Raw genomic sequence first — 23,442 nt, forward strand, 5'->3', positions numbered from 1 at the left:
ATTATAGATATTATTGTAATAATTCACATTAAACTTAACTAGAACTTATAGCCCGAACTCGTCGGTCCTCCCGCCTCGCCGGACGGAGGCGCTAAGGTACTTGGTATAAAATCTCCGTCATAAAACCAATGAAAAAGATTCAAGTCCCATTTTATTATAAAAATCAAAATTACGAATTATTATACACTGAGTGTCTGACGGCGCCGACAGCGGCCGGGAGCGGCCGGGCCGCGCGCGCACTACGTGCAGTCGTCGCGGCGGCTGCACTGCCACAGCACGTCCGCTAGCTCGTGCGCCACCTTCTGGTCCAGGATCTGCGACATCACCAGCGACAGCAGCCGCCGCTCGTGGCGCCGGATCAGCGGCCGGTTGTCCGGGATCTCCGCCAGGCGCAGCAGCGTGGCCGCCGCGCGCCGCAGCATGTCCAGCGACGTGCCCATGGCGTCCGGGTTGTCGCGCAGCGCCGCCACGCCGTGCTGGTTGGCCACGCCTAGCGCCGTCTGCTCCGCGCGCTCGATGAACGCCACCAGCTGCGCCACCGCCGGCGCGTGCGCCGCCACCGCGCGCGCCGCGCCGCCGCCCGCGCCCGCCAGGTAGTGCAGCAGGTTCACCGCAAACTCGCGCACCACGGGCCGCTCCGGCCGGCACAGGTCGCGTGCCAGCCCCGCGCACAGCGCCTCCAGCCGTCCGCGCGGCGGCGTCGCCAGCACCAAGTCCACGTTGGCGTCCGTCACGCACAGCTTGCACAGCGCCTCGAGCGCCAGCCGCCGCGGCGACAGCGGCGACGCGGCGCCCGCGGCGGGGGGCGCGTCGCCCGCCACCGCCGCCCGGCACACGGCCCAGTGCAGCAGTCCATCCAGTAGCGGTCGGGCCACCGCCTCCGGCTGCGCCACCAGCTCCACGGCACCGGCGACGTTGGCGCAGCACACGAGCGCGTCCTCCCGCAGCTGCGCCAGCGTATCCCACCACCACTCGGCCTCGCCCCGCAGGCTCGAGCAGCAGGCGTCAGCGTCGGCGTCGTCGCGCGCCGCCCGCTCGTAGGCGCGCGCGCGGGCCGCCCGCGGCGCGTGCTCGTGGTGCAGCAGTAGCAGCTTGCCGGCGAGCGCGAGGAAGGCGGGCGAGCGCGCGAACTCGACCTCGTTGCCGGGCACGAACGTTAGCCCGCGCAGGATGTTCGACAGCGCGACGCAGCGACGCGCGAGCGAGTCGCGGGCCTCGCCGACGAGGTTGAGGCTGGGCTCGTCGCGCGTGTAGCACTCGTCCTCGTAGTCCGAAAGGCGGCGGCGCTTGAGCACGCCGGCGGGATCGCGCACCTGCAGCTGCGGCCGGCGTTCGGGCTCGATGTCCATCGGCTCAGCCTCGAGGTTGTCGGCGTCGGCGGGCGCGGGCGCGGGCGAGGGCGCGCGCTCGGCGGGCGGCGGGGTGGCGGCGGGCGTGGCGGCGGGCGGCGCGGGGGCGGCGGGCTCGGGGCGCCGGCGGCCGGGCAGCACGCGCGCGAAGGGCGGATGCACGAGGTCGGCGCGGAAGCAGGGCGTGAGGTGGGCAACGCCGCCGCAGTCACCGCCGAACTGCAGGTGTAGGTCGTCGTGGAGGTCCGGAGCGTCAGAGTCAGCGTCGGTAGGGTCGGGGTCAGGGGGGTCGTCGAGCGCGCGGGGCGCGAGGGCGACGGGCGTGCGGCGGCGCGTCTCGAGCGTGTAGTTATCGCCGGCGAGCAGGCGCACGCGGTGGGCGGGGTCGGGCGGGTCGGCGCGGCGCGCCGGGGCGGGCGCAGGCGCGGGGCTGGGCGGCGCCGCGTACCACGGCTCGCGCTCGCCGGCAGGCGCCTCGAACACGTCGCCCAGGGTGCGGTGGAAGTGCTCCAGCAGCAGGTCGAGCAGGCCTGGCATGTGCTGCAGGCCGAAGTAGCCGATGCAGCTGTCGTCGAACAGAAGCACGTTGAGAATGTCGAGCGCCCAGCAGGTCTCGGCGAGCAGGCCGGACTTGAGCGCCATCATGATACGCCACGCGTCGACGGGCGCCACGTCGGCTTTCGTCAGCCGCCGCCGCTTCTCGGCGGACGGCAGCGTCGCCTCCACGCAGTCCGGGGGAAACGTCAGCTCCCTCTTTATTTGCCCGACTCCCGAAGCTCCCTATAAAAGATAAAAATTTCATGACTAAGAATGTTTCTTCATAGCGAATTTTAGCTCAAATGTAGATCTGTTAACAGAAGATTAATCATTTTTAAGCGCAAGGTCCCTCCTCCTCGGATCTCCCTTTAGCAGAATCAAATCGTTCTTCCACTGAATCTACCTATGAATTAGTATAAAACAAAATGCGTTTACAAATTGTGGCATTCAATTTAAACATAAATAGGCATCTACATGAACATGAAAATAAGACAAAAAGACACCAATATCATTTTTTTTACAGTATTGATCAATGTAGTGGTTAAAGTGTTATTATAAAGCTTAATGGTTATGAAAATGAACAAACGATAATGGTTCATGAAGTTTAGTTAATGATAACAAGTAACGACACACAGACGAAAACACACTACAATGTATTGTATGATAGTATAATTACAATATGATCACAATGATGGTGACATCTATACAGTGAGCAAACTCTTTCCATAACGAATTCTGAATTCTATACACGATTTCTTTTATTTTTACATTTATAACAATATTATTAAAGCTTATTGCTAGGACTTTTTGCTCACTGCACAATCGAGAAATTAAATGTTTAGCAGTTTGTCATAATAACGTTTAGTTACAGTTTCGTATTTATTTTTAACAGACCGAGTAACGTGTATGTAACAATTAGTAATTACATGCCAAAATTATTTTGTTGTAACTGCTAAACTTTCAATATCTTGTAAAGTTGCCGACAAGCCGATACGTAAGGTTTAGTTGAATCAACTACGATTTTGGACACATAAATGATCTAGTTTTAAATTACACCCTAGAAAATATATTTTTTTAGACACAATGCGATTGTGGCGGTACCCACAATTCGCCTAACATTCCTGCATCGCGCTATCGAAGTTTTCTGAGCGCGTCGGTATATATACGACAGTTGAAATGTATCACGCGGGCTTCGGCCTGACCGAGCATAACACCTCGCTCGGTCGGAAGATCTTCCTTTGTGGTGGCCACGCATATTCCCACATTGGTGACCCCGACGTGAAATAAGTAAGAAACCCCGACAGCAAAATGTCTTTATCGAAACTATCTCAATATTGCTTAGAAAGTAATAGTTTTTCGGTTCAAGACCTAATATTTGGAAGAGATTGTGGAGTACATGATTTGAATAAGAATCGGGGTATAGATGGAGAATTCCACAAGAAGTACGAGAAATACAGAAAATATCCAGATATTTTTTTTTGAGTATACCAGAATAAGTATTGAAACCTTCGATTATATTCTTATGATCGCAAACGGTTTTTTTTATATCTAAATTTTAGAGATGTGCCGATCATGACTTTGGCCGACTAGCCGATTAGTCGGCTGCAAAGAAGCCGACTAATCGGCCGACTAGTCGGCCAAGCCGATCATGGTTTCGGAAGTTTCCGTAACGCATTTTTACTGCTGTTTGGCGTCGCACACGCCGCGCCGCCTGCAAACGTGTCGAATCGTGTTAAGTATGTTTACTTCGCGTACGTTACTTTATTTTGTTTAGCTATGATACAGTTGATGGTTTCCATTAAATATTTCATGTAAGTACATGAAATCTCGATTTAATAATACATACTTAAATTTGTTGTTAAAATTAAATTTACAAAAATAATTTCTTTACTAGCAAGTAATTTCAGAAACACTTCATTTAAAATGTGTAACACTGATTGAGTGTGATCTGCAAACACATTATAAAATATAATAAATCAAGGTTTTTTTTAAATATAATTTCAATAATAGCAAAAAAGTAAAAAGCCGATTAGTCGGCGCTTTTTGCCGACTATTCGCCGACTACAAAAGTGGCCGGATAGTCGGCTTTACCGACTAGTCGGCACATCTCTAGTAAATTTATTTGAATAAATTAAACGTTACAGCTAATTAAACTGATGCTGTGGATGGCCAGACCTCCAAATAGCTGGTCTAGCTAGTATTTCAGCAATAAAAGTCTCGGTGTTAATTTTTCGCGGCGAAATAACTAAACTCGTTTAATCACTGCATTATTCGCCGCGACTACCGCTCGACTCCGTGGCTCGCGCCGTACTGATTCATGCCTTGGTGTGCTCGCCCGCCGCGCCACAAGTCGCCGGCGCGGTTCGCTCGGTACATTTCGCCCGTCGCCGTTGCGCGTGGCTTGATAAGTACATTGCTATGCGTTTATTTCAGTCGCTAGACGCTTCGCCGTTCGCACCGCGTGAATATTCACATCGGCGAATGTCCCGTCGCCAGGCTGTTATACTATGAACCAAGAGCCCGTGAAAACTAAAAGTTTACCTGTTTGTGACCTTTACAGAGGTAAGAACGACCAACAACTATGGAGTTTCGGTCGCGGTTACTTAAGGAGGTATCCAGTTCTGAAAATCTACCTGACCTTCTAGAAAGAGTAAAGCTCAATTTCATAGCTTATATTCTTCGCGGTAAGTGGAGTAATCTCGTCTTCCAGTGCCGGACATTTTTGACAGATCACTCAAACTCAACTCAAACTTTTTTTATTCAGAATAATTTTTTGCAAATGTTCTCTAAAAGTCTACATGATGCCTACCACCGGTTCGGGAACTAACCCGGCGAGAAGAATCGGCGTAAGAAACTCGCAATTCACGAGTCACGACCCATGACTAATTATATTGAATTGACATAACCCGACCAACTAACGTTGGTCTGTCAACTGCCTAGGAATCTATTTTGCTCAATGGTACAAAGAAATATTTTTTTCACTCCAGTATTTAAAACTAGGTTTTTGCTTAAGCGATTGATAACGTGCCCAAAACCGTCGTAAATTTTGCCACACTCGATTCCAACCCTATTAAGAAAGCAATAAGGTCGACATCGGCTCGTCAGCATCAGAAGAAACAGAACTAACGAGTAGGACTCAGAAGAGATCTCGAAATTTATACGTTTGACGTACTTAGTATGTCATATCGGCCGGCGCGCGCCGTACTAAAGCGTAACTCAGCATAGTTCACGTTAAAAGTGACACTCGCTTGTTTGAAGTCGAGGTACTCCTTAGTTCTGTCTACTCTGTCAGCATCATCGTGAGGTAATGAGGTGAGATGAGGTGAGGTGAACTCACGGGCGAGGGAGCGGCGGGCGGCAGGTCCGGCGTCGGTCGCGGCGCGCCCCACGCGGGCCCACTCTACAACACACGCGACCGTCACTACGTGTAGGGTGGGGCAGACAACACACATACCTTGTCGCATCAAAGACTGCGCACGAGTTTTGAAACGCTCGTCGAAAGTGGAGGGGGTTGATAGGTGTATGTGTACGATAGCTATCTATAACTTGTGACCCGTCTCACATCAGATCAATCTACTAACAACGTGTCCCGGTTTAAACGCACCGACGCTGCTCAGTCGCTTTTAACCTTTGGGTTCGGAACCCGCAAAATTGCGCCTACCCTCTCTAGTTTCACCGAGCAATTTTAAAGTTTTGCGCGGCTTATACTTAAAATGTCCAAAAATGTGAATATCCACAAAAAATCAACGCGATAAGGTATTCGTTGTGTTGTCCGTATTAAGTGGGATTCTTTCAACAAGAAGCCGGTAGGAACAATGACAGAATACAATTTTAAAAACTTTGAAATATCAAGAAATCACAAAAAATGTGTTTGTGAGAAGAAAATATGACTTCTGGTAATGACGTTATTTATAACGTGAATTGTTAGCACAAACAGCATATAGGTAAAGTCAATTAATAATGACATAACAATGTAAATACTTAAAATTATGCTTGCCTAAGTTGACTTTACCTATACCGATATATACAAATGAAAAGGCACAGTGATTTACAATTAATTTTAAATGAGTTACTGATTATATAATGCATTATTGTGCACGTCATTCACACATACGTATGGTGCGCACACGCGTTTTCAAAATGTAAGCACACGTTTCCTCCCTTTTCAGTTCATTTTGATCTATGTTGCCAAGTGTGGGACTAATTCGCGTCATTTTAAAATGATGATTTCAATGCTGGTTACTGGTAGCATTAAAACCACTTATACTAAGTTTTAATGATGTTTAGATCAAAACGAAATGAGTATACGCACTGTGCGTGTACACATACGCAAATTGCGTGCACACGTACGCAAAATGCGTGCGTGCGTACTCACCGGCGGATGGTATGGCTGGTGCGGCGGCTGCTGCGGCCAGGGGTGCATCTGGACGTGTGGCGCGGGCGGGCGCCAGGCGGGGTTGGCGGGGCGGGGGAAGGGCCCGCCCCACGCGCCGCTGGGGAACCGCCCACCACCGGCGCCGCCCTGCCCACTGTAGCCCTCCACCTTCGCGAAGTCCGGGTGCCGCCGCGGCGCTCCCGCCGCCGCCGCTGCGTTCGCTCCGCCTCCACCCTAAATACAAAGCTCGTTTAAAGTACGGTCGATAATTGAAATTGTTCCCCAAGCCGAATGAGGCGAATGTAGAGATGAGTGATGCGTCGATACGTATTGTCCGATGTGATATCGATAGAATCGATATTGATCACCCATCAGTAGCAGTAGCAGTTTGTATATGAAAGGGTAACACGATTGGTGTACATGTTTAAAATATTAAAATATAATATTAGGTATTTACATTTACTAACAAGTATACTAACATATTAGAATACCATGGTACTTCACGAAATCGTAAATTAGAAATTCTAATATTTTGATGTGTTACCGCATTCAATGTTATAATGACGATATGTTATATAATTAGCAACAGATTAATACTCCGTAAAGAAATATGATATAAATTTTTACCAATATTTCTTGATGAAGTACGTTCATAATATAAACCTGTTAAATATGTTATATACTGGGAAACTTATCTTAAAGCATATTAATATTATAAGCTTCTTGGTTTTTTTTTTAAATAGCCTTGGGAATAATTACTATAAAACAACTTCCTCAGTATATTACAGAAACAATATTTATAGCCGTGAATCGTGATCCCGGGGCGAACGTAGAATTTAGATGATATTATTTGTACGTCGTTTGCATCTTTCAAACCAAAAGCAATAAATGTTACAAGTACTTTAAGATGTGTAGTTATTTGCAAAAGAATGTTTTATTGCAAGTAATACACAAGTATTAAAACCGGCAAAGATGTCAAGTAGAGTAGTTGGAGGCGCAATCGACGTACCCGCATTATACAAAGCGACGTTGTCTTACAGCTAAGCTTATATGGTACAGTGTGCATGCAAAATGATCCAGTGACATAATCTCTTCATGTAAAGCCACCACCACACACTCTATACCTGGACTTCCATGAATTTTGTTTGGTTAAATTTTGAAAGTTTGATTTTCGAATCGATAAGCCAATTAATCACACCGCAAGCCAAAAATTTAGTATAAACGAAAAGTTGAAGAAAATTAACAGTGACAGCTCAAAATTTCGTTAAGCGAGTGGATATTATTTGTAAATTAAATGAAGCCAAAACCACGAAATGAGGAGCCCCGCACGAGTCTTTCGAATAGTAATGACATGTCCGCAGTCACATCACCTCAAATCATGATCGAAATCCAGTGTTGAGTTACAGGTTTACTTTTAGTTAACTGAACCCCTATACATTTTTATAACACAAATAAGGTTACAGGTGTTCCAATGAATGTGAATAATTGAGGCAACGAATATTAAAATCTGTAGTAATGAAGTGCGTAGCTTGTCGACTAATGAAGAATTTAAAACTGTGACATGATAATTGTAAGAAAATAGCTATTGGTGTGAAGGTGACGCCGCGTTAAAGTAAAAAACCGTGTTGAATATGTTTTAGATTGCTTGTTTTCTATGAGAGACCGATGGAAAAGCAAAAAATTAAAAGCGCGTAAGCGACAAAATGGTTTTTGTCGCGTAATTTAAAAACCATAAATACATTTCATATAAGCTATGGGTAAATTAAAGTGTATGCTTGAACTAATCTATATACAAGTTTTGGAAGCTTAAATCACTCTCCTCTGTTGGCAAAATAGGAATCCCTTTTTTTACAGAGGTCTTTTTGATTGATTATTCTGTGTTATAAAAGTTGACCAATCGTGTTATGCTATGGGTAATTCAATCACAAAGACATGTTGAATACTGACAATGAACTTTAATTTCTTAGCCTTAGTCATTGCTGAGAAAAATCGATATCGCTACAGCCAAATTATGTAGGCGTCGTCTCCTGATTCAAGAAAAAAAGAAATGATACAAATGAGTTACTGTAAACTGTGAATTGTAACCTACTTCGTATCGCATACTAACAAGTAAAGATAATTATCACCCGTGTTCACCAACAAACCAAAAATCTTGTGTACTAAAATGTAATTGATTTTATGTAAATGTTTTGATGTGAAAGTAATGCGTGTATGACAGGGGCGGATTCAATCATGACGTGAGTGGGCGGGGCGCGGGAGGCGGTGCGGGCGCCGATGGGAAGCGGTGTTGAGTGCGTGGTACAAACGTCGCGTACGTAATGGCGGACGGGCGGCGGCAGAGGGGCGACCAGCTGTCGCGCGAGCTGCGAGCTCATGAGGCACGACGCGCCGGACATCTACACAACACACGCCACTGACACTTGCCGTCTCGCTCTCGCCGCGCTGTCTCGCTCGCACCACGTGCACGAGACAGTCACATCATTTATTAACACAAATTCGATAACGGAACTACGTATTTTCATTTTCAACGTGTTATTCTACGTATTTAATTATCAAATTTGTGTTTGTCATTCTTAAAACTAGCAAATATTAAAATGTATAATAGGTACATAGTCAAACTTGTCTTGGGAAACAAAAAACATAGTAAAACAGTATAAAAAATAACAGGGGAAGTTAGGGCCGCGTAACACCGGAATGGCAGCGGGTAGGCGAGCAGTTTCAGTGTCATATGATTTTAAACTTTATCTTCATTATTGTTATACATAGTATCGCTTGAGAAATCGCGGCTGCCGGCAGAGGCAAGCGGTCACGAGCGGCCGTAGACTTCTCAAGCGATACTATGTATTACAATAATGAAGATAAAGTTTTAAATCATATGACACTGAAAGTGCTCGCCTCGCCGCTGCCATTGCGGTTTGGTGCGGCCCTTACGCTTAAAGATTGCAAGACTTCCGTCTGTTTTCATTAGTCTGCAACATCAAAATTATCACGATTTCTACACAATATAGTTTGTCTTAGCAAAGATAACATAAAAACTACAGTTTTAACCCCTCACACTAGCATTCTTCAGCTTTGTATTGTTGCTCCTGTACGCTGGATATACGCTTTAGTATGTGCGCTGTAGTATGTTAACAGTGACATTTTATTAGTAGACTGCAACATTTGTAATTAAGTAATTGATGATTTATATAATATTACAATTATAGTAAAGCTGAAATACTAAGTCAATATTTGTAAATCGCGGCAACTGAAACGAAACGTTACTGAGACTGTCATGCTACAGACTACATAGCACATAGTATGGTGTCAAGGGGCGTATACAAAATATATTTCGGTAATGGGCGTACCTCATGCGGCTGCTGAGGCGGGTGCGGCGAGTGCGGGGGGTGGGGCGGATGCGGGGGGTGCTGCGGGTGCGGCGGGTGTTGCGGGTGCGGCGCGCGGTAGTAGTCGGGGTAGGGGGCGGGCGCGGGCGGGGCGCTGTTGGCGGGGGGCGCGGGGGCGGGCCCCGGCGCCGCGGCCCCGCCCCCCGGCCCGCCCGCCCGGTACGCGCCCCCGTAACCGCCGTACCGATACTCGCCGCCCGAACCGTAACCCCTGAAATCAAAATTATTAATTTAGTATTATAATAATATGTTAGCAGTTAGCGTATGATAAGCCATCGATGGCTATGTCACCAGATGGATGGTAGGTTATTTCGTATGAGATTTCTTGTCATACAGACAAAATATGTAACAGCTATATCGTGATATAATGACAGCTTTTTGACAAAAAAGATCCTACGGCTACATAGCTCCACCTGGTGACAAATGAAATATCGGAAACCCACATTCTATTGCTTTCTAACAAATAAATAATTGTAAGGCGTGTTTTTGTGTTTTACACAACATGCTCTGGTAATTCATTAAAAACAATGAATTCTCAGTTTCCTGAATAATATACTACGTAAAATATACTAACCTATCACCTTCAGGACCGTAAGGTGGATACACAGGCCTGTTCGTGGGGTAAGGAGATCCATATTCGTACCCGTAATTCTGTTGGTAGCCTGAAATGCAAACGTAACATACATATAAAACTATAGTTATATATTTATCGTGAAAGAACTTAACTCGACATAAAATGTGTGTGAAACTAAATACACAAACCTCCATGCAAACACATACTTTACAAGTGATTTAAGTGTTTGTTTTCTTTTTAAATGTGTTAAGCGTAGATATTATAAAATATACAAAAATTAACTATTAACATGCCTCACACATAAGCAAATTTTAATAATTTGTGTTTTATTTCAATTTTTAAATAAAAATGTTATTTTTATTATATTATAAAAAACAAAGATTATTTGACAAACAATATTAATCTGTTATTTACACAACAAAAACATATGTGCCAGTTAGCTGTTGATAATGCGTTGAACACGAAATTTTCTTGGTATTCTTCGACTTAATTTTTTAATAAAGCTGGAATATGTTGGTTGCGTCGAGACATTATTATGCTACATTGAGGCGTTCCTTGACGAAATGCTTGGCAGGAAATTATTGCGTTGACGTGACTCGCCGCAACGCAGAGCAATATGGCCTGTCTAAGGCCGGAAATTGGTCCAAATTTTGACAGCCAACCAATCACAGAGCCTGAACCGTGTCTTGAGACCGAGATGCATCTTGAGTACTGACTATTTTTAGTAATACTTAGGCCGAGTAAACACTCACTTGAGTCATTACTGCCACAGAAGTATTAAGGACAATATTGTCGACAGCGCGAGGAGTGAGTGAATATAAACATCTCATTACAGACAGACAATCGTGTTCAACGCATGTTATATGTGATGGGGGATAGCGCGGCGTGGGGTTAAGTACCTGGGGGTCGCCTCGGCCCCGGCGGCTCGTCGAACGGGTTGGAGGCGGCGAGGTTGTCCCCACCCGGCCCGCCGCCTACAACACGATGTTATTACGACCCGTGCCCGTACTACCAATACCGGTTAAGGGTTAACAAGAGACATCATCAACCACCAACGACAACCGTGGTCATATTCACCAACGAACCAACGCAGAAATTTATTCATGGTTACATAGCTAGACTAACATCATTTAGACGGGCTATGTCAATTCAATGTTAGTCGTGCTCTGTCGCCTGGGTTTGACATAGCGCAACCAATTAAATTACGCCGCCTATGGGCGCCGCACTACACGGAATTTTACCATCCGGCGCGGCGCGACGTCTTGATTTCTTACGTTTTGATATGGCAAACGTGAAAGTTATGAACGCTGGACGGTAAAATTCCGTGTAGTGCACAAATGCCCTAAGAATCAACTTTCCTGAAAGTATATAGCCCAACCTATTTTTTTATATATCAATAAAAAATAGGTAGATACGGACGCTTTTTTAGTTTGACAGTTGGCTGATGATATCTCTTTTTAACGCGAATATAAAAGAGCACGCCAGACGGTAAGGTGCGAGAGAAGAAATCTGTCTTCGTTGTTTGTCTCTTTTACTCGCACTCAAAAACATTGCTATCTCGTTTCCACGCATACGTAATGTAAGCCGGATACCTGTATTTCAAGCGCGTGTAATAGAGACAAACTAAACATCAATTGGCGAATATCTCTATACCCGGCTACCGGACTTTATCAAAAGTTACCGTCTGAGCGTCTCGATTTTAGTAGTATATGAATGTTTATTGTATATGCTGTCAATGTGTAGTGAGGACGAATGTTATAAAAGGGTTATCTACAATTTAAGAAACCGTTAACAAATATTTAGATAATGTACATTATATTAGTCACAATATAATACCAAAAGTTCAAACCATCAGACGATTCACAAACATTTTTACCAACTTTTTTTTTTTTAATTTAAGATTTTGTGACTCGACTCACGATTTGGATGATAATAAAATTGACAAAGGTAGGTTGGGGAATGTAAAGTACCTTACATGACATAATATACAATAAACACTTATTATTAGGAATATCGGTACAAAGTGACATTTAAATCTGTTATTAACAATATTACAAAGAACAAACTCGTATTTAATAACTCGTGTCTCGTCGACATAAGCTTATAGTACCCTGGGGCCGAACCACGAAACTGTTTTGAGACTCAAACATGCCGCGTCCTGCTCTAACAACGTCATTTCACGTTTGTTCGATTGTTTGAGTCTCAAAACAGTTTCGTGGTACGGCCCCTGAAACTTCGTCTCATCTTAGGCAAGATAGGTGAGGTTTTGTACTCCATAAAGCAAATATTGTTCTTTATAATACATAAGCAAATACATGAAAGGTTAGTAAACAAGCAGAAAAAATGTTATTAGTTAATTTTTATTTAATGGTGATGCATTTTATTTTTTGATCCTAATATTTTGTGCCTAAGTTTCGTGTGCTTCTAAAACTATGTTGAAAACTAATTTTTTAAAAGTTTTATTGTCTAATGGAACAGGCAAACACATTTGATCTAGTTGGCTAAATCTATTGAGCGTATTTACAGCGTCAATCGTGCAAAGTCCTAATGAATTTACGTTACGTTTTAAAATTTAAGTAATCTTCCAAATCATCATATTATTGTAAACATTAACGTTAATTAACTTGTAGCCCTAAATGGACACAGGTGTCAGCGACAACAATAGAATAACAATAGATTTCCAAGAATCCGCGATGGAAGGATTAAAGAGACATTACGTTATGCGTTAATCAATTATGCAATGTTTCTGATGTTTACACTTTAATACCAAAGCTTCAAAGCCAAAATGTAGGCCCTTTAAGATTCAAAGTTAAAAATGTTGGGTTCAAAAATGTTCTACCACCGGTCCCGGTAACTATCTCGGAACGGGTAGGGCTGACTCTACTGTAATACCATTATACTGTGACAGTAGCTACTGACTATATAACAGTATGTTACCTTGCGGCTGGTTAGGCTGAGGCGGGTAGGGCGGGTAGTGGGCGGGATACTGTTCCATGGGCGCGCCGCCCTGCGCCCCGCCCGATTGGAACTGTTCTGATGAGTTCGACGACCCTGAAATTTACATTCATCATCATTAATCTTATTATTATTAATGATAAGGCTAATTCTTAACAAACACAATATAATAAAACCTCTCTAAACGAACTAGTAATAATATTATTTCTTTGTCTATTGTAGTGTCATAATTTATTTTTTATTTTATTTATTTCTCATATTTATTAACCTCTAGTTTATTCTAATTTGAATTCTCACCTGGACTGCTCGTGCTGTTGGACTTGCCGCTCTTCTTCTTGGTGCTGGCCTCCACCTGGTTGATGATGGGTTGCGGGTCGATGCCGCCGCGGTCGAAGTGGCACTCGTACGCCAGCAGATTCTTCGTGTAGTGCTTCCGGAGCGTGTACGCCGCGGACGACGACGCGCCTATGCCGAGCAGACCGGCTATGTCCTTCCACGTCTTGTTTTTTGTCACCTGTGAGAATAAATGTTTTGTTTCTGACTAAATTTGAATCAAATCTTTTCAGAACGTCTACGTGATGACCTACCACCGGTTCGGGAACTAACCCGGCGAGAATAACCGGCGTAAGAAACTCGCAAGAATCAGATTCAAGAATCAGAAAGATTAGTTTACAATATGCGTTTATAATATAGATCTCTACTTGCAGAAGTCTGAAAAAGTGTATAACTGTATACAGATCATCGAAATAGAACACAGTATATAACTATCATACATTGAAGCGCACAAATTAGGCGCATACGTACAGCCTCAATCCATACTGTATATTATTAAATAACAAAAAGGCGAAAGTGTCTCTCCTTCCCTAGTAGACAAGCGGCAAGCGATTATCGTAGACGCCAACGCCACAAAATGTATGGGATTTGACATTAGTATTCGCTAGCTAAGCGATGACTTATGTCAAATCGCATACATTTTGTTGGCGTTTACGATAACCGCTTGCCACTTGTCTGCTAGGGCTTAACCTCTACTATATTAGATTAGATATACTCTATTTTAATAGATATTATTCTCACCTCAACGAAACCGCCACGTTCGCGCACCAGCAGATACAGCCTATACAGGTCCAGCGGCTGCTTGCTGATAGTGGGACACGCGGCGATGGGCGTGCGTCGCTCCTCCATGAACGCCAGCAGCCGCTCCACCCAGCCGCGCCGCTCGGGGGCGTCGTCCATCTCGTACAGCTTGCCCAGCGAGTCCGACTTCTGTCGCAAGGCAACTCATCATACACCGCTCACTCGCCACCAGAATGGAGCGATATGGAGAACCCAAGGTTTAGTTACTCTTGTCAAATCGACAGGAGCTGTAAACCGTATCATCCTGCCCCATATAGGATGGGGCAAGATATAAATTGGTTTCGCCATCTTGCTCCATGCCGTATAAGCAAGATAAGGGGGCCAAGATTTAGCAAAACTCTTGACTAATCGACAGAAGCTTTAAACCTTAGATACCCATTGTGGGATGGAGAAAGATAGAGAACCAACGTTATAGCATACTAACTCTAGTGCCTCGACTGTAGCTAAGTAAATCTAATAATGCTAGGTACTCACATGCGGTTTTTCTCGACATTTTTACTCATAATCGAGTAATATGTAATTACTGTGTGGACCGCAAATTTGAAAACTTCATGGAATTAAATATATCGATTTAGAATAAAACTATCGAGGAATGCTGAATGTGTGGAAGAAAGCCGGAGCCGCGGGTTTTGCTCGACGTTATTGCTCGATCGAGCAAAACAGTATGTGAGTACTTAGACTTAGGTACCCTATCTAACACAATCCCCAAGTCTAATAAAAATACACAACAGATGACATTCCAGTCCATTTAGATTATAGAACATAATATCATGTCCTATAAAAGATTGTATCTAATGTATGTACAACGCATTGATTATGACGATCTACCTCCGTCACATTCCATATGTAAAATACAATCTTAGCAAACGTTAAGAATCTACTTAAATAAAAATGAATGAAAACTAGTTTAGATAGTCGGAAAATGTGATTTGATTTTAATTACTATTAATTGTAGTTCACAGATAATTTTCGTCTATGAAAACTGATCCCTTACAATAAATGTTAACACAATAGATATGTTATGAAGTTGTTTTTTACAACATATCAGAAAAAATACCAACATAATCAAAGACATATTAATGTCTTTGATTATGCGGGAAAGCAATGTAACCATACAGCAGCGAAATGTACTGTACTATGATGAATTTTGATATTTTGTATGAAGTATTGTAATGATTTCATGCAGCTTTTTCCAATTGTCTTATACGTAATCGCCAGTAACATTTTGCAGAATATTGTCAAAGGAGTTAAACAAAAGAACATTTGTGTGGATATAGGTTAGTTATAATTACTTTGACAAGAAACTGCAAGTTTAATAAAGTACTCAAAGCAAAGCGTCCTGACGAGTAACCTAAACTTCAGTCACCGTTACATTCCATCATGCGTCTTGCCTGCTCTAGTCAAAATGAAGTGCCTACTACAATATGTATTTTATCCTACTTTGAAGCCAAATGATAAAGCGACAATTTACCATTTGTGTTATTTAAGCACGGCCGCACATTGTCCGAAATTTCTGATCAGAAACAGTTGAACGTCCGCGCTGTCTCTTACATTTTGTACTGAGCCGAGTGAGCTCGAACTCGCCGGAAGGATATTTCGGATAGTGTGCGGGGTGGCGGTCCGGCGAAATTCAACTGTTTCTGATCAGAATTCGGACAATGTGCGGCCGGGCTAAATCAAGCAAGCAAACCTTTTAGCATCCAAAGTGTATTGGATTCTGTTGGATTATCTTGCCTCAATAGTTTTTAGCATCTAACGATGAAAAGCTATTTTCACTACGTCTACATTATTTAGCCAGCTCATGGTGGTAATGACTACTGTAGTATATAAATGTGTCCCATAAATAAATGACTTTAAACCAACACTACTTTTTTCTAGACTATTTATTTATGCTTTTAGGTACTACTTTGTGACTTGTAACCATGAAAATTTAGCCATCCGAGTCCCTAGCTAGCCAAAGTCAAAATATCTTCTGCCTGCTTGGCTACTCTACACGAACAGTCGTTGACAAGCCCGTAGCAACTTGAAAACTTTGCTACGATCATTACTGAAGCAAGGTTTACAAGTACACTCGGTCAGCGCTCGTACACCTTAGGAAAAGCTACCAACTCGATCATCCTGCTAACACTCGACAATTTTCGCTTTTCCACTGACTTATATAACAACGAGAACCGCCGAGCACTTAGCAAAATCTCCGAGTCTGTATGTTATCGTCTGCATATAATATCATATATATCATGCACTGGCCACTACGCATGCTAAACGGTCATTAAATCAATATAAACCTTTGATCTGTAGGACTCCGGTGGAATGTGGCTGTTAAACACCTGAAAATATATGATACAATGCTTACCTCGCCGCTCGCCTATGTTAGCACTACTACAGTGTACATTTTAGTCGTGTATTATTTACAGGGTAACATTTACAGAGCTCATGACGACTAGGGCCTGTTTGATTCTTCACGTTATCTTACTGCCTCACTGCCGCACTCAGACACGAATATTCATTGCTTAAGAGCTCACCTGACTCTAAAAATCAAACATCGTCCTTCTCTCTTCACACTCACGCCCGTCTTTCATATGCCAGGTGAAAAAGGACGGCGCGGAATCATCGCCGAGTTAGTTTTACTTGAATAAAAGATGAACTATAATGATTATGAAAAAAGTGTTTTGAACAAATTTAGGTTTTATCAATACCTTTTTAGATATTAAAAAATACTAAAGAAAAGACAGCAAACTTCGAAGATCCAAGCAAAAATGTGTCTAAAACAAGGTTTTTTGTAAAAAAAGAAACTATCGAGCATTTTTTGAGTAAAAGTGTTTTCGTCTTGAGCATTTAATCTTTATGAACTGAAGTTACTTGTGTCAAAAAATCAGTTTTCTATACCTTACAGATTTTGAGATCTAGGTTAAAGTATGTAGTCAAGTTAGGGTCATATGGGCTCTTAACTGTAATTATCGGATTCAGTGGGGATGACGCGGCAGCCAACGCAATTGCGGGCGTCATCCAGTATTTTATAAAACGATTGTATCTCCTTCAAATTACACGTTAGAAGGTTCTACTCCGAACAAAACCGTCTTAATTTTCCACGTAAAGCAAGCCTATAGGCTTCGTTTCTGAATACATATTCTTGCAAGGCTACTTCTTCATTATTATAGGACTTACAATTATGTATGTGGATATTGTATATAATATTTAGTTACAAAATTGTAAACTTTAATTTAAAAGATTAATTTTTTTCTCTAATTTGTTTGGTAAAAAATTGGGCCCCATGCGAGTTTCTTACGCCGGTTCTTCTCGCCGGGTTAGTTCCCGAACCGGTGGTAGGCATCATGTAGGACATTCTGAAAACATTTATTTTAAATTTATTCAGATATAAAACAATTTTGATTTGATTTGAATTGAAAAAAGTAAGGGCTGTCATTTGTCTAACTTTGAAACCTACAAAAGGTTTGCAACGCCTATGGCGAGACATATATACACCTTCTATGGCGTATGACACGGCTAACGAGTCACGAGAAAATTGTATGCCGCCACTACTGAAAGTTTAAAAAGAATGTGCGCCACAATGAATCGGTTAAAATGTGAAGATTTTGACATAAGTCTCATACATATTACGTAATATGTAAAACTCTTCATTAAATTAAATTTTAATCATCATTAAAAGACTCTGAGCGCGGCTGTTGGCCTCTCTATTATAGAGTTTATATGAGTAACAATTTCTATTAACAAGACTTGGAAAATGATTAAACAAGCCCTAAGTCGTTTATTTTTTTCGTTATTACCGTTCGATCATAATTGCTTCCCATTGTATTAAGAAACCCTTCCGAAAGTGTACAAATATACAAATGTTAAATTCCCACGAGTAATGATATTTTTACATGACATTTGAAATTATTCTATGTAAAAGAATCTTTACTTTTGCTGATGTAGTGTGCGATTAAAACTAGAAACTAGGAGAACAAATTTTGTAATTTGAAGATATTATGGAATTTATTCACGTTTTTAGTAAGTATATTATTTACAATCCTTTTATGTTGCTTGACTATGACGAAGCCAAAATTAGGGTAATTTATTTTATATAATAGTCAATTTACAAATATAGTTGTTCTCCTGCGGGGGGATTCACAAATCCCGTTCGACTCAAATTCGAAAGCCTAACCGCTGATCAACGGTTACCGTTTGTTAGCTATCGCGTGGTCTAGTAGTCGAATTCGAGTCAAAACATTCGAATAGGGCCCCCGCTAGAAGCCCACTGCTTACGTTACTTAAACTTTTTCCTTTAGAATTTGTGACATAATTTGAATGGTGTCTAAATACCCAAGGCCGAAAATACTCGGCCGAAGTTCGGCATGATTACGTCAGCAATGCGCTACGCATACAATATAACGCGACGTAATTTCGGCATGGTGTGTCTTCTGTAATTTAAAATACATTACAGGCGTAACCATGTCGAACTTCAGCCGCGTATATTCGGCCTAGTGTGTTTAGACACCAAGGCGGATAAAGTTCTAGTAACGAGAGCTGTCGTAGTCAGCGTCGGATGTAGAGCCACCAGGGGCGTACTCACGGGACTGGACGGGGGGCGGGGCCAGGGCGAGGGGGCGGCGTCGTAGTCGTCGTGCGCGTGCGCCCCGCCGGGCGACGGCGACGGCGCCGCGCTGCCGTACTCCTTGCGCTTCGGCGTCCCGCACTCTTCGCCTGACGCTGGAATTAAAATACATTTGTATTAGAACAAGTTCTAAAATTCACCCGAATCCCATATCATATTGATCGGGAATAGAAAGCACATTTTGTTGATTAGTTGCTTAGGAATAGAAGAGCAGGTTAGTGGACCTACAAAACGATTCATCTAAAGGACTCAGCTAGCGTAGTCCCTAGTATAACACACCATTATTAAAACTGCAACAGTACTTAATGTCTAGTATATCTGTACCCTTCACGCTTAAATAGCTCAACAGATATACCTTTAGGTCCCGGAATGGGCATAGGTTACCCTTTGACGCGATTTCAGCAGAGGTGCCCTTGGGACATGCTAAACTGTCCTGGTAGTTGGGACCGCGCAAAGAAGCTAATCAGATTCCTTCTGATTCTGATTCGAAAACTAATCAGAAATCTTCCCTTCTAATTTTCGAAGAGAAGTTCGGTATTCGGTACTCTACTTAGGGCTCCCGCACAAAAATTAGCATCGCAGTGCAATATCATTTTTATTATGAATTTTGTCGCAGATATTTGCGATGCGATGCGAATACGCAGTTATCTGTGGAAGCCCTCAAGGTAGAGTTAGAGTTAAAGTACTTCGTTAGTAAAGTATCCTCGCCTCCGTGGTATAGAGCGCGGCTCTTGACTCGGAGGTCGTAGGTTCGATTCCCGCGTTGGAAACATGTTATTTCCAAGTTTGGTTAGGACAGTGCAGACTAATCACCTGATTGTCTGACAAGTAAGATGATCCATGCGTCGGATGGGCATGTAAAAAGTCGGTCCTGCGCCTGATCTCACGCCGGTCGTGTCGGTCTTCCGTCCCACTGGGTTATGAGAGTAAAGGAATAGAGTGCTCTTGTGTACGGCGCACACACTTGGGCACTATAAAATTACTCCTGCGTAGCTGGCCTGGTTTCAATGAAACCGGCCACCGTCACTGAAACCGGTGTGGGAGCTATGAAATTAGTAAACTATATCTATCATCTCACCGGCGGAAGCATTACTAAGCGTGCTCCCCTCGTCGAACTATGTACGCTAAACTGTCTTGGAAACCACAAGGAAACTGATCAGAGAAAGATAAGAGAAGTTTGCTGGCAAACTCCGAGTTTACTCACCAGCGGAAGCATTGCTGAGCGTGCTCTGCTGCGACCCCTCGTCGAGCGGCGCGCCGTCGGGCCCGGTGGTGACGAGCGCGGTGGCGGGCGCGCTCGGGGCGGGGCCGTTGTCGTGCTCTCCCGGCGCCGTCGGCGGGCCCATCGCCTCGCCCGGCGGACCCATGTGTCGGACACCCACGCCCTGGAATGGACAATGTTAGTGTTAATATGGTGTGTTTTTTTATAAAGGGGGCAAACGAGCAAACGGGTCACCTGATGGAAAGCAACAACGCAAAAGGTGTGTTGCCGGGCTTTTAAAAGAGAATACGCTCATTTCTTGTACAAATATTTGCTCATTTACGTTGGTACCGTAAAAGCTCCAGAGTCAAATTCAAAGTCATTTTTGACCGACTTCCAAAATGGAGGAGGTAATACTTTCGGCTGTATGTATCTTTTTTTTTTATTTAACTTAACAAAAGGGGTGGAGCTCTTTGTTCAGCTGCATGATTTAATTTTTTGGCATTTTGAATGCACTTTTATATCACTGTTTCGGGAACTCTTCCGGCAAGAACAACCGGCGTAAGAATTTTATAAGATACAACTTAGCCACCGTAAGGTTCTATTTACTAGCAGCTAGCAGAAGCTGGACATGAATTATGTAGGTACATAATATAGTCCTATAGTGACAGACAGCAGGTACAAATTCCCCTACTGACCCATTGCCAATTAACGAATTTGCTGCTCTACGACCGGTATCTACACACTCTCCAACTTACTGGACTTACATCAAATATCACACTGACTTTCATTGGCGGCTAATGCTGCGGATACGGTGACGGCGTCGGTCTGTACCCGTATGAGTATGGATGATGATTCCTCGGCGGGTACGAATTACGATACCTCAGGGTAGCGGTAGTTCTGCTTGTATAGGTGGTGCGGATATGGCTACGGGAGCATGGCTGGAGGGTAGCGGTGATTAACCAGTTCCTATACAATCTCCAACTTCCTGGACTAAGCTCAAATAATCACACTGACACCTTCATGGGCGGATAATGCTGCGAATGCGGCGGTGGCGTCAGAGATATACCCGTATGAGTGTGGATGATGGTTTCACGGCGGGTATGATACCTCAGTGTAAGGAACTAGGGGTGGTGCGGGTAGGGCTTTGGAAGCATGGCTGGAAGGTGGCGGTGATTAACCAGTCTCTATACAATCTCCAACTTCCTGGACTAAGACCAAATCAAAATAATCTCCAAATTATCACACTGACCTTCATGGGTGAATAATGGGCGTGTAGTAGTAGTACCTCAGTGTAAGGGTGGTGAGGGTAGGGCTTTGGAAGCATGGCTGGCGGCATGATGGTGCTAGTAACATCAAATCATCACACTGACCTTCATCGGCGGATAATGTTGTGGATGCGGCGGCGGCGTCGGCCGGTACCCGTACGGGTAGGGGTGGTGGTTCCGCGGCGGGTAGGGGTACGGCGGCTGCGGCGGGTAGCCCTGCTTGTAGGGGTGGTGCGGGTAGGGCTGCGGCAGCATGGCGGGGGGCGCGGCGGGCGGGGGCGCCGGCCGCGCCGCCCCGCTGCCGTCCGACAGCGACGACGACGGTCGCGGGGGCATCGGTACGTTTTGTGTTCCTGGAAAACGAGAGGACAACGGATTAGTAAATAGTAACGAGTCTCACCGCCACATAACTTATCGCTAATGTTCACTTAAACCTTTACTTCATGAAACAATCCTGTTCAGAGTCAATTAATGATGACTCAAAATACCCCAATTGAGATTTGACGCGAAGGCTGCTTCTTCTTAGAATAAGAACTAGCCTGAACACAATAGAGATTTAGAAGATAGCTTAAAAAATGTAAGATGTAAGTAAAGCAAAAAGAAATGGCCTATAGGTACCCCACGCCTCTTAAGACTGTCATAGGAACTGATAATTTTTTTTATATTTAATGCATAACATCATGTCTCGTATCCCGGTTAGGTTGTTGCGTATCAAAACTTTTACCAACGCACGCTTGACTGATTAAGCCGAATTCAAAAAGCCGAATATAAAAGAAAGCAACTAGCATCTTATCTCAAAAGAAAATCTCAAAGAGATTTTTCGCGATAACAGCTTCTCATTTGTCTAATGTCAACCCTTTGGCGTTCCAAAAAACTAATAGAGTCCACACCAAGATAAGCTAAAAATTCGAGCGAAATCGAAAAGCAACAAAAATACTGAAACGCGAAACTTGCACACACACGTAACAAGTTACACACTGAATGGGGAACAAATTGGAGCCTCAAGGCCGCTATCTGTAGGCCGAATTAAATTGTATTCGAGAGTGCAAGCGGATATTTCCGATCGATTCGCACTCGGCACTCCGCACTCGGCAGCACACACAATTTGAATAATACACCTAACCTACAGCTTAGGCCCCGTCCGCACATCAATCGGCAGTACGGTTACAGTATAAACACAGTAGGCTGACTTGGCTGCGTCCTTGAAATAGTAGTCACTCAACAGTCTACACGGAGAAATCGTGCAGATTCTGCTATTGTGATCAAATATTAGTGCATCTTTAATACAGTTGGGTTCCTAACAAATTCCGATACGTTCTATGTTCTTCTAAACCTAAGCGAAGCTTTATCTACAAAGTGTAAAAAAACTAAGTTAATATCATTTAAGGTCCTTATGTATCCCTTATTTAGTTTCACTGTCAAAGTAGCAGTGCCAAAATAGTCACTTTTGACTTCTATGTTTCTATGAGAAATGCTCCAACGTTCATAAATTTGTCCATACCATAAAATTCAAAACGAGTTTTTAAACTACCTATGCGAGGAGTATTAGTAGACGAATCTCGGTAGAGTTTTATGTCCGAACAACGCTTTACTTCATAAGTAATCACATTACACTTGTGCATGCCCCGAACCAGTCAGGATAATCTACTACATTATACTATGGTGCCGCTAACGCTCAAAGCCGTGTACATGACGGGAGACGCACTGGATCACTTTCGTTTTCCGCGCCCGTGAGCGGTGAGCCCTGCACCGTATATGTGCAGAGGTGATTTGCGACGAAAGTGGTATTGCAGCTTTATGTGGGTCACCTTATCTCCTATCGTGTTAGGGTTACGCGACCGAATAAGGTTTTCGATATTACATTTGCTGCTAGTTGGACCTGACACATCTGACGCGCCGCCTGGTGGACTTGTGTTTTCTTCACTTTTCTACTTACCACCAGCGCATCAACCAGTCATGTAACGATAAGGCATGTCTTGTCATTTTCGTGTCAAACAGAGCTGTCGTATGACACGAACTTAAAAACCCTCATAGGTTTGATTCGATCGAGA

General features: G+C 43.8%; 1 protein-coding gene across 7 annotated transcripts in view; it reads right to left on the reverse strand.

Moving 5' to 3' along the window:
• Window positions 1–133: 133 nt before the first annotated feature.
• The window catches only part of LOC121736137 (trithorax group protein osa), a 132,128-nt gene continuing 108,819 nt past the window's right edge, over window positions 134–23,442 (reverse strand). For 2 of the 7 annotated variants that reach the window (XM_042127207.1, XM_042127213.1), the window contains 14 exons: window positions 21,497–21,744; window positions 20,127–20,307; window positions 18,881–19,017; window positions 16,596–16,637; window positions 14,251–14,439; window positions 13,474–13,690; window positions 13,159–13,272; window positions 11,121–11,195; window positions 10,222–10,309; window positions 9,609–9,858; window positions 8,577–8,657; window positions 6,262–6,495; window positions 5,224–5,286; window positions 134–2,129 (listed from right to left, as the gene is read on the reverse strand). In XM_042127207.1, the coding sequence (XP_041983141.1) occupies window positions 240–2,129; window positions 5,224–5,286; window positions 6,262–6,495; window positions 8,577–8,657; window positions 9,609–9,858; window positions 10,222–10,309; window positions 11,121–11,195; window positions 13,159–13,272; window positions 13,474–13,690; window positions 14,251–14,439; window positions 16,596–16,637; window positions 18,881–19,017; window positions 20,127–20,307; window positions 21,497–21,744 (3,809 nt within the window). In that variant the 3' untranslated portion in view covers window positions 134–239. The remainder of the gene's footprint in view (window positions 2,130–5,223; window positions 5,287–6,261; window positions 6,496–8,576; window positions 8,658–9,608; window positions 9,859–10,221; window positions 10,310–11,120; window positions 11,196–13,158; window positions 13,273–13,473; window positions 13,691–14,250; window positions 14,440–16,595; window positions 16,638–18,880; window positions 19,018–20,126; window positions 20,308–21,496; window positions 21,745–23,442) is intronic. The other 5 variants (XM_042127208.1, XM_042127210.1, XM_042127209.1 and 2 more) reach the window with 5 other exon arrangements.

Source organism: Aricia agestis, chromosome 18, assembly GCF_905147365.1.
Source record: "Aricia agestis chromosome 18, ilAriAges1.1, whole genome shotgun sequence".
In the NCBI taxonomy this organism is placed as follows: Eukaryota; Metazoa; Arthropoda; class Insecta; order Lepidoptera; family Lycaenidae; genus Aricia; species Aricia agestis.